This window comes from Dendrobates tinctorius, unplaced genomic scaffold (genome assembly GCF_039654945.1).
Source record: "Dendrobates tinctorius isolate UK_male_01 unplaced genomic scaffold, ASM3965494v1 ptg000033l, whole genome shotgun sequence".
NCBI classification, from domain to species: domain Eukaryota; kingdom Metazoa; phylum Chordata; class Amphibia; order Anura; family Dendrobatidae; genus Dendrobates; species Dendrobates tinctorius.
In genome coordinates, this window is record NW_027361701.1 from 12816188 (window position 1) to 12828685 (window position 12498).

General features: G+C 41.6%; 1 protein-coding gene across 4 annotated transcripts in view; it reads right to left on the minus strand.

The window, feature by feature from the left end:
• Window positions 1-12498, minus strand: part of EP300 (E1A binding protein p300) — a 311109-nt gene that overhangs the window by 37083 nt on the left and 261528 nt on the right. For all 4 annotated transcript variants that reach the window (XM_073572990.1, XM_073572993.1, XM_073572991.1 and 1 more), the window contains exons 22-24: window positions 12177-12254; window positions 5308-5375; window positions 5065-5215 (exon numbers count right to left, since the gene is read on the minus strand). In XM_073572990.1, the coding sequence (XP_073429091.1) occupies window positions 5065-5215; window positions 5308-5375; window positions 12177-12254 (297 nt within the window). The remainder of the gene's footprint in view (window positions 1-5064; window positions 5216-5307; window positions 5376-12176; window positions 12255-12498) is intronic.

The window sequence follows — 12498 nt, forward strand, 5'->3', positions numbered from 1 at the left end:
TTGCACAATAACTTTTGGGGTCCTGTTAACCTTGGAAAAATAAAAATTGGGTGTGAAAAGGTCATTTTTGTGGAAAAAATGATTTTTTAATTATACGGCTGTACATTATAAACTTCTGTGAAGCCCTTGGGGGTTCAAAGTTCTCACCACATATCTAGATAAGTTCCTTGGGGGGGGTCTAGTTTCCAAAATGGGGTCACTTGTGGGGGGTTTCCACTGTTTAGGCACATCAGGGGCTCTCCAAACGTGACATGGCGTCCGATCTCAGTTCCAGCCAGTTTTGCGTTGAAAAAGTCAAATGGCGCTCCTTCCCCTTCTGAGCTCTGCCATGTGCCGAAACAGTGGTTTCCCCCATATATCAGGTATCAGCGTACTCAGGACAAATTGTACAATAACTTTTTCAGTCCAATTTCTCCTGTTACCCTTGGTAAAATTAAAAAAATTGGACCTGAAGTGATTTTTTTGTGAAAAAAAGTTAAATGTTCATTTTTTTAAACATTCAAAAAATTCCTGTGAAGCACCTGACGGGTTAATAAACTGCTTGAATGTGGTTTGAGCACCTTGAGGGGTGTAGTTTTTAAATAGTGTCACTTTTGGGTATTTTCTATCATATAGACCCCTCAAAGTTACTTCAAATGTGATCCCTGCGTGTGGCAGGCGAGAGACCATCGATCAGCGAGATGGCATCCAAGGTAAACCACAGGTAACTAAGCGCACGTGTCACTAAGTTACCCGTTGTGTACCTTAAGATACCAGGGTGCTGGCGCTGGGAGCTGGTAGCCAAAGTAAACAGCGGGTTTCTAAGCGCCACGCTTAGAAACCAGCTGTTTACCTTGGATACCAACTCCCTGCGCCAGCACGCTGGTATCTAAGATACACAGCGGGTAACTAAACGACGCGGGAGCTTGTTACCCGCGTTGTTGCTGGTCCTGATCGCTGATGAGATCTGCCTGTTTGGCAGCTCACCAGCGATCACATAGCGACACCAGCGATCCTGATAAGGTCATATCGTTGTTGGGATCACTGGTGCGTCGCTATGTGTGACGGGGGCTTTACTCTAGCTATAAATACACATAGGACACATCCACAGATTTTAGATAATGGTGTCTATGTTATCACAAAGACAAGTAAATACACTAGATCAGAGGGGATACTGGAGTACCACATTCTGATAAAATGCCAGTGCTAAAAAGAAAAAATGTGAATAAAACAGATACCAGCTCCATGGTATGAGCCTGAATAACTGACCCGGGCCAATACGATAATATTTATGTCTCAAATATGCTCACACTCAGTAGCTGGTGTTTACTCAAAAATGGTTTGAAACAAATGAGACACTATCAAATCCTATCATAACAGTCCATGAAAATACATGAATAAAGTGCCTGTGCTGTGCAGATATAAGAGGATACGAGTTGTTTATCTAATACTGAACTGTCTCAAAATAAGTGAATACAACACTTGTGCCTTGCAAGCCTGATGCATGTCTATGCAAAGTCACAGGCAGGGTTTCAAGGGAGCTCTGTACAGGTGTTCAACACACCCCAGCTGTCATAGCAACCCATATGGCGCCTGGTAATTAAGTCACGGGAGCTTCGATGGGTGCACAGAATAAAGCGCCTCCACGCCGGCGTGCTGTTAATGCGTCAGGGGCTCTACTCAATCCGCTGCTGTTAAGAGGCAGGTACTAGCTGTAACGCACAGCCATTACCTGCCGGGTATAGGGTGAGCTCACCGCATTTTGCGCCGTACATGTGTGGTGGATGTCAGTAAGGGGATGTCTGAAACGTAAATGAATATAATATACACTATGTAAAAAAACACACAATAAAATACTTTTATAATATACGCCAATAAAAAAATTCCTACCCAGCCTTCTATAACTTCTTATTCTGAAGAGAGATTTAAAAAAAAAAAAAACACAACAAGACCACGATGGCAGTTTTTCATAATGCTATTGCACAAAAATGGGTAAAACATGATCAAAGTCTTCCATAGAGAACCAATGGTATCACTGAAAACATCTCATTTGCAAACTCTCGCCTCAGGGTTATCAGCAGAAAAATAAAATATATTACAGCTCTCAGAACATTGCAATACAAAAACTTTATTGTAAAAAAAACCTGTTTTACCATGCAAAAGTAACAAAACAAAAATCCTAAATAGATCAGATATAGCAGTAATTGTAATGAATTTAAGAACAATTCAGTCTTAAGGGGGTTTTACACTAAGCGATATCGCTAGCAATATCGCTAAAACGTCACTGGTTTTGTGACGTTATAGCGATATTGCTAGCGATATCGCTATGTGTGATACTTACCTCCGACCGGCTCCCCCGCTGTCCATCGCTGATCGCGCGAGAATGTCCGGCTCAATTTCTCGTCGGGCGCTTCCTGCTGAGACTTCCTGCTGTGACGTCCAGCAACGCGTGGAGGTGGGCGGGAGGACGCAGGATCGCTGTGTGTGAATGGTAAGTATCGTGCGCTGCGTCGCTGCTGCATCGCTGTGAGATCTTTCTGTATGAAAGCTCACTAGCGATCATTTAGCGATGCACCAGCGATCCTGACCGGGTCGGATCGCTGGTTGGATCGCTGGTGCATCGCTAAATGTAAAAGGGCCTTTACCACTTTTACTGACAAAACCCAAGATAAAAACATGATGGGCAAATACCCTGTAGTAAATAAGTAAACAGCAATGCTGCATGAAAATAATGTTACTTGGGTAACAAAATTTTGATTAAAAAAAGTGTAAAAGCCATCCCGCCGTGTCACGGTGACCCTATTCGTGAAGGTCCAAACCTCTAGTATTAACACCTTGCCATCTGTCTAATGACGTCCCGAATAGGGTCACTGCAAGGTATTGGCTCACTTTATTTTTATCTTGGGTTTTGTCTGTTAAGTGGCCAGTGTGACCATGCAACTGCATGCACACCAACTTAGGGTATGTGCACACGCTGCGGATCCGCAGCGGATTTGGCCTTGCGGATCCACAGCAGTTCCGCAGACAGTGTACAGTACAATGTTAACCAATGGGATTTCAAATCCGCAGTGCACATGCTGCGGATTTGATGTGGTTTTAAATCCGCAGCATGTCAATTCTTTCTGCGGATTCCGCAGCGGTTTGACACCTGTTCCATTGTCCAGGTGTCAATCCGCAGGGGAAAACCGCAGGCAAATCCGCAGGAAAACCGCAGGTCACTTTACCTTCGGTTTTACCTGCAAATCCGCGTGGAAAAATCCGCAGGTGAATCCGGAGCGTGTGCGCTCACCCTTAGGCTATGTGCACACGCTGCGGATTGGTCTGCGGATTTGTATCTGCGGAACCGCAGGTAAAATGACCTGCGGTTTTACCTGCGGATTGGCCTGCGGTTTATCACCTCTACAATGGAGGAGATGGTAAACCGCAGCAGAATCCGCAGCTTTTCTGCAGTTAAAAATCCGTAGCATGTGCACACCAGATTGTAAATCACATAGATTTACATGCTACCGTACACTGTCTGCAGAACTGCTGCAGATCCGCAGAGGCCAAAACCGCAGCGGATCCGCAGCAAAAACTTCAGCGTGTGCACATAGCCTTACTGTATTATTCAAATTATAAGATGCACCACTATGGGGGTGTTTCATAGTGCATATATACCTTATCGGCGTGCCCCTGCCCTGTGTCCGGTGATGCTGCCGGGGGGGGGGGGGGGGGCGGGCTCTGCCAACATTTTGTGAAAGGCCAGAGTCCCCAACAGTTCCACCCCCGGTAAGCAATAAGACGCACGGATTTTAAGCACCACCATTTTATTAAAAAAAAAAAAAAAAAAAATTCCTATATTGCTACTCAAAATTTGGGGTGCGTCTTTTCCCCAGAGCGTCTTATAATCCGAAAAATATGCTATATTCTGGTTAAGTTTGTTTGCTTTTTATCACTTACTGTACAGTAAATGGTATAAAAATTAACATTAACATTTGTGAATTGCTGAAAATTTGTGAATTTGTTCAGAAGAGAAAGATCCAAAAAGGTTACAAAGAAAACTTCAACTCATCCTGCAAAAAAAAAACAAGCCCTCATATGGCTCTGTTGATTGAGCACCAGAGTCAGGCTAGTACCTACAGTAGTTACATTCCAGGGGGAGGAGTTAACTACTGCAATATCAGTTGGCTCTCTGCAGCCCATTTTCTATAGAGCATTACACAGCTGCCTACTTCCCCACCCCCTCACAGCTCTTGATGCAGAGATGCTGTTATCAAGCCTTCAAAATCAAAATCCTCTGGCCTCCACAATTTTAATTCTCGTAGCAGTTCTCTCCCTTGAGTCATGGGATTGGCCCCAAAATCTCCATATGCAAGTACAATAGTAAGCGTGTAGATTTCAAAACAAGAACAACTAGACCAATGTGTCACAGTAGCCACTAAAGAAGCTCAGCAGAAGGAAGCGACTGAACTAAAACAGACACTCAAAGGCCCACCACCAGCAACAAAGTCACAAGAAAATATGAGCAGTTGCTTCTCAAGACACAAATTAAGAATAATCCCTTAAAGGACACAAAGGATGAGAGTCATGCTCTCAGAAACACAGACAACCTGAATCAGACACTGGGTTTGTCATTTCAGAGAATATAATTTGAAAAGCTGGACCAGGGACAGTGCATCTCAGATGAGTAGTCCAAGGCAGCTTCTTTCCATCCCTAGACTGTCAATCATGGGAAGTAGTGCAAGGAGATGACATCAGGAGTCTGCCTCAGCGTTTTAGAGAAAAACATGCCTGGCTGCATTAAAGCCAATGTCCGATTCATGTTGCCCATGGCTCCAGCAGCATGATTGTCATGATCTTGGACTCTGATTCTCTTTAATGACAGAAGGAAAATCTTATTCAGTACTGAATATAACTATTACGTTATAGTATCCTTAAAATTCATACCAACAATTACATAACGCTTCAAAAATAAGAAGCAAATAACAGATCCAATATTAGTAAGTAACAATTTTAAACAGACTAGATGTGTAAATCTTAATCTACAGCTTCCAGCCATGCCTTGAAAGCTTTAGTTCTATGTACATGTTGTAATTTGCAACTTACTTTGCCTTCATCCCAGGCTTTACTTCAACTGTTTTATCTGATGCATGTACAACACGCACAGTCACCTCTCCAGCCTCAGGATTTGCTTGTCTACGCAGAAATTCATTAACTCGATTCTCCAAGAAGGTGCCCAACCTTGTAGTTGGCAGCCCTGTGGAAAAAAGTTAGCAAGTTTTAAAATCTTAAACACTTACAATTCCAGGTTTCAGAGAGCACTATCAGAGCTTTTTCTCAAACACTTACTTTTAGCAGAAAACTTGTTCTCTTTCCTGGTACGACCAGTTTTCTTTAGACAGCCATCACACACAAATCTATAGTTGGAACAGAAATTACACTTTTAGAAAACAAATTGTTTGTTAATCTCATAAGAGATTAATAACACTGCCATGAGAAAGGGGGAATGCTACAGTATGCAATGATCTAAGGGTCCCGCTACATTTAGCGATGCACCAGCGATTCCGACAACGCTACGACCTGGTCAGGATCGCTGTTGCATTGCTAAATGGTCGCTAGTGAGCTGCCTAACAGCCAGATCCCAACAGCGATAAGCGATTAGTCGGGGGTCGCTGTTACCTGTCACACCGCAGCGATAACGACTTCCGCCTGCGTCTATGCGTCGCTAGTTTGTGCCAGCGGGACGCCAACGAGTAAAAAATGGCCCAGGCCATTCGAGCGCGATCAGCGATATTCTGCGGGGGGGGGGGGTTTCAGGTACGTGTCACACAATGCGAGATCGCTGTTGCGTCACAAAATCGGTGACGCTTTAGCGATATCGCTAGCAATCCCGCTATGTGTGAAAGGCCCTTATGAGCAGTGGGGAATACTTAGGGGCTATAGATTATATGATCTTTGCAAAAGTATGAAGCTTATAAATGAAGAAATATAAAATTAATAGACATTTGTGATTATTCGTCAGTTTTTCACAAAGCTAAAGATCAAAATGCAGGATACGGGTTAATGATAAAAGTTTTGGCTACATTATGCCTTAATGAGTGGATCCGATGATGTACACAATTTGATCCACAATTTGCATAGTTTTAGGCGCTCCCTCAAAATACACTTGTTCAGAGCGGCCTATCACGTTCACTAATCAAAGTCATTCTCTGTGGAAGTGTGCGTGTGTAGCCCATTCACTATCTCCATCTATCCTTCACTCCATCAAGATAGCTGGACCTGCATTGTAAATACACAATTGTAAATACACACCTGTACTTTGTATCTCCCTCACCTCATTGTAGATTCTAAGCTCTCACGAGCAGGGTCGTCTTATTTTGCTTGAATTATTGTATTGTGACTTGTGTTTTGAAACTGTTAAACTGTAAAGCGCTGCAGAATATGTTGGCGCTATATAAAGATTATTATTATGTACACGGATATTGTATATTTCTATTGTTTTGGCCGACAAACAAAAACTGGTGCAATTTGATTCAATCCCAAACAGGTATCTTTGTCAGTGGGTGCCATGGTGGAGAACGGAAAAAATCATGAGAAGGTGCAGCAGTCAACTTGAGAGGACCCCTGGTCTATATACGTTTACACGCCGACTGGCGTTAGAGTTAGGACAAAGTCTACTGTATTACACTAGGGAGTGCTTTTTCCTTTTAGTTAGGCTTGGAGGTGGCTTGATAACTATGCCAAGAGAGGAACAGAGGCCGCTATCTGCAGACCGGATATAACTTCAAGAGAAATGTGCTGTCTTCCAGGTGCAAAAATTAAAGATGTGTCTGACAGGATATCAGGACTCTTCAGACCTACAGATGACTACCCATTCCTGCTACTACATGTGGGGACAAATGACACCGCAAGAAACGACCTGGAAACCATCTGCAGAGACTTTGAAGACTTAGGCAAGAAAGTGAAAGAACTGGGAGCACAGGTGGTCTTCTCTTCCATCCTCCCAGTGGATGGCCATGGAACAAGGAGGTGGAATAAGATTCTGCAGGTGAACAACTGGCTACGTCGATGGTGCCGTCAGCAACGATTTGGGTTTATGGATCACGGAGTGAATTACCTTTACGATGGACTACTTGCTAGAGATGGGGTGCACCTTACGAAGACTGGAAAACATGTATTTGGAAGTCGCCTTGCTACACTTGTAAGGAGAGCTTTAAACTAGAACAACATGGGAAGGGAAGCAAAAGACCAGAAAAAGCCATACACCTGACAAATGCTATTGAGAACTCTGCTATTAGAAGTGGAAAGGAAGAACAAAGACAAAAGAATCTAATTAATAAAAATATTGGAGAAAGAGAAACCAATCACAAACTAAAATGTTTCTATACTAATGCACAAAGCATGGGCAACAAACAAGGAAAATTGGGACTACTAACACAGGAAAAGAAATATGATGTCATTGGAATCACTGAAACTTGGTGGGACAATACACATGATTGGAATACAACACTAGAAGGATACAACTTATTTGCAAGGAACAGACTTGATAAACGAGGAGGAGGTGTCGCATTGTATGTTAGAAACGCGTACATCTGCACAGAGATTGAAGCTTCAGAGACTGGGAGTTCTGTGGAAACTGTTTGGGTAAGAATACAAGGACAGAACAATGGAAAGGACACCATTGTAGGCATTTACTACAGGCCGCCTGTGCAAGCTGAAGATATGGATGAACTCTTTATGCATCAAATGGCCAAGTTCTCCAAAAAATATGACAGTTGTCATGGGAGATTTCAACTATCCAGGAAATTCTTATACTCTCTTGCTGACAACTTTATCTTCCAAAAGGTAGGGAAGAAAACAACGGGAACTGCTACCTTGGATCTAATCCTTATAAACAGGGAGGAAATGGTTGAGGAGGTAAAAGTGGCTGGGACCCTAGGAGGTAGCGACCATGCTATTTTAGAATTTTGGATAACTAGAGGAGGAAGACCTGTGAAGACTCAGACGTCAAGGTTAGATTTCAGAAAGGCAGATTTTAAGGGATTCAGAAAGAGAATTGGAGGGATCCAATGGCTGGATATCCTTAAAGACAAAAATGTCCAGGAAGGATGGGAAATCTTGAAAAATGAAATTCTCAAAGCACAATTGTTAACAATTCCGAAAACAGGGAAGAATAGGAAGCATTTAAGGAAGCCAGGATGGATGAACACAGAACTTAAGCACATGCTAAAAAGGAAGAAAAAAATGTTTATAAAATGGAAAGAGGGAGACATATCTAAAGAAGAATATAATGCTGTCTGCAGAACCTGCAGGGCACAAATCAGATTATCTAAAGCTGAAAATGAATTGAGGCTTGCAAGAGATGTCAAAAGCAATAATAAAGGATTTTGGGGATATGTCAAAAGTAAAAGAAAAGTCAAAGATGCTATAGGATTTTTACAGGATGAAGATGAAATGGTAAGACAGGATGTTGAGAAGGCCGAACTTTTAAATTCCTATTTTGCATCTGTTTTCTCTCAGAAAGGAAATGTAACATCAACTGTTCTTCACTGTCCTATTAAGGGAATAGAAGAATCCAGGATATCTATAAACAGAAAGATAGTGAGGAAACACTTAGCTAACCTAAATGAATTCAAGTCTCCAGGTCCAGATGAATTACACCCCAGAGTACTGAAGGAGATAGCAGAAGAAATTTTTGAACCCCTCTCCATAATCTTTGAAAATTCTTGGAGAACAGGAGAAGTCCCAGAAGGCTGGAGAATAGCAAATGTTGTTCCTATCTTCAAAAAGGGGAAGAAGGTGGACCCAGGCAACTAGAGGCCGGTGAGTCTGACTTCTATACCAGGAAAGATCTTTGAACAAATTATTAAACAACATGTATGTCAGTACCTGGATAAGAATGAAGTGATTAAACAGAGTCAGCATGGGTTTGCAACTAATAAGTCATCTCAGACTAACTTAATTTCCTTCTATGATGGAATCACTGATTGGGTGGATCAAGGAAATGCTGTAGATATAGTATATCTTGACTTCAGCAAAGCATTTGACAAAGTATCTCATACAATCCTTATTGAAAAAATGACTAAGTATGGAATGGACAAGGCAACTGTTAGGTGGATTCTTAACTGGCTTAGTGATCAGACCTAAAGAGTGGTCATAAATGGCTGCACATCCAGTTGGAAGAATGTCTCAAGTGGGGTACCACAGGGCTCTGTCCTGGGCCCTGTATTGTTCAACATCTTTATCGATTTAGATGAAGGAATTGAGGGTAAACTGATTAAATTTGCTGATGACACAAAGCTAGGAGGGATATCTAATACTAAAGAGAGAGGATTCAAAAAGATATAAATAAACTGGAGAAGTGGGCAGCAACTAACAGAATGTTTTTTAACAGGGAAAAATGCAAAGTACTACATGTGGGCAATAAAAATGAAAAACGCATATACAGAATGGGAGGAATAGGGCTAAGCAACAGCACATGTGAAAAAGACTTGGGTATACTAATAGATCACAGACTGAATATGAGTCAACAGTGTGATGCAGCAGCAAAAAAAGGCAAATGCAATTCTAGGATGTAGTAACAGAAGCATAGAGTCTAGATCACGTGAAGTCATTATTTCACTCTACTCCTCTTTGGTCAGACCTCATCCGGAATATTGTGTCCAGTTTTGGGCACCACATTTTAAAAAAGACATCAACAAACTGGAGCAAGTTCAGAAAAGAGCAACCAGAATGGTGACCGGTCTGCAAACCCTGTCTTATGAGGAAAGGTTGCAGGATTTGGGAATGTTTAGTTTGCAAAAGAGAAGACTGAGAGGAGACTTAATAGCTGTCTACAAATATTTAAAGGGCTGTCACATTGTAGAAGGATCAACTTTATTCTCATTTGCACAAGGAAAGACTAGAAGCAATGGGATGAAACTGAATGGGAGGAGACACAGATTAGATATTAGAAAAAACTTTTTGACAATTAGAGTGATCAATGAGTGGAACAAGCTGCCACGAGAAGTGGTGAGTTCTCCTTCAATGGAAGTCTTCAAACAGAGGCTGGACAGACATCTGACTGGGATGATTTAGCGAATCCTGCTTTGAGCAGGGGGTTGGACCAGATGGCCCAGGAGGTCCCTTCCAACTCTACGATTCTATGATAGTTACAGGGGTTGTACTGACTCTGGGGATTGCATTGGACAGCCTTCTCAGAAACACGATGATAGATCATATGTACATCTCCTGGTCATAAACCTGTAAAATCTCCTAACTCATCTCAAGTCCCTAAGGCTAGGTTCACATCGCGTTCGTACCATACGTTTAACGTATGTGTTAAATGGATGCGCTGACGCTGATTTTTTTTTTTTTACACAGATAGTGCTAACGCATAGTAGCATTGCGTTAGCAATAGAGGTCTATGCCCAGCGAACACGTCCGTTTGCTGTGAGTCAGGCCTGTTTCACACTTCAGTTTTTTGTGTGAGTTAAAATCCGCCAAAATGGCAGAAAGCGGATCCGTTGCTAAACTGATGTGAACGGATGCCACCGGACCCTTTTTTTGACGGATCCGATGAATGAAGAATTTTAAAGGAACGAGAGAGAGAGAGAGAGAGAGAGAGAGAGAGAGAGAGAGAGAGAGAGAGAGAGAGAGAGAGAGAGAGAGATTTTTTCCAGCCGCCAGAACAGAGTTTAGGGTTAAATTTCCGGCTGAGTGAAGTCTTTCAGCCATGCGCAGTGAGAAGTGCGGATCCTGTCGCCCAAAAAAACGTTACATGCTCCGTTCGGGCATGTCGGCGGACGTCAAAATTTTGGCGGATCCGCAAAAAAACGGATCCAACGGATGGCCATCCGTCAAGATCCGCCGGTAATGCAACTCAATGGGAAAAAAACGGATCCGCCAAGCAAAATGTTTTTTCTGCGCGTTTTCCGTGCGTTTTTTTTAATGCGTTTTTTTCAGAGCGGTTCCAGACCCATCAAAATGGTCAGAAATATCCGCAAAATTAATGCGCATGCTGCAGTTTTTACTGAAAAGCGGTTTTCTTGCGGTAAAAAAACGCATCAATATGCACAAAGTGCAAAATGCATAGAAATGAATGGGAAGCTTATTTTTAGCGTTTTTATAGCGGATTTATTGGCAAATCCGCTAAAAAAACGCTGTGTGCGCACAGCCTTAGCGATAATTCTGCCCTAAGCATAACAAACTTATGCTTAGCAGTTCTACCATAATATAAAAATCTTTGTCAGTTACTTTATAATTCAAAATTATAAGTCAAGGCCTCATTCACACATCTGTTTATGACGTACATTTTCTATCCATTGATTTCATCGATAGAACATGTACCCATTAAAGTGACTATTCTCATGCCAGTGTTTTTTTTGGCACTTTTTTGTTCAGTGCATATTTCATTACAATTAGTATTTTGTCATTAGTGTTTATATTTTTTTAAGCCAGTTTTGCTATTTGACAGTTTTGTTTATCTCCTCCATTGTGTGCACTTTTAAAAATTGAAATCATGACGCGGATATTATAAGTTTTTTTTTTTAATCGGCCCTTATATACAGTCTGTCCGTAAAGTCATGGTGCACTTTTGACCAGTCACAGGAAAGCAACAAAAGACGATAAAAATGTGAGATCCGACGCCCTTAGACTTTTACTTTTGGGGTTATGTGAAGCAACATGTGTACACTGAACGTATCAATGACATTAATCACTTAAAACAGGGAATCACAGACTTTATTCACTCTGTTACACCAGACGTCCTTACCCGTGTGTGGCAAGAACTTCACTATCGTTTGGATGTGTAGGGCAAAAAGTGGAGCCCACATCGAACTGCACTGAATAGGTATGAAACTGGGAGAGTTTTTCTTTTATTTTGAGCAGATTTCACATCGTCTTTTGTTGTTCTCCAGTGACTGGTCAAAAGTGCACCATGACTTTACGGACACACTGTATATTAGCGTCAAGGATGAAAATCACCCATGCAAGTCTATGGGTCCATGAAAAACATGGTCAGCACAAGAACTGCATCGGTGTACAACCTGTGTGCCGTCCGTGATTAACAATGCAACAGATACGGGAAATTTGAAATGTATTTATTTTGTACTTCTGACATCACTGATGTAACACCAATGGTAAAAACTGACATTGACCAAACACTGATAAAACCAAGATCCCAAACAATGAAGACACTTTTTTATTGAGAACGCGAAAAATCACTGGTGCAAACTCACCCAGTTGGCCAAATGGTCTCATTATGCAGGACACATATCTGGTGCATTTTTCGACCACAATCCAAGCATTCCACAAATCTAGAAAAAAAAAAAAAAAAAAAAGATTTTTTTACACTGGCTTTTACTTTATGCGTTTTATTCAGATGATATGTTTAATGACTTTCTCACCTCTTACTTCGGTGGTACATGTAAAAGGTGAGAATCAGTTTTAACTGTTTATATATACATATTTTTATAATTAGTTCAGAATCTAGCAGAAAATACTTTGCGTAAATGTACAGCATTTGAACGAAGATGGAATACAGCCATGTACATGAGAATT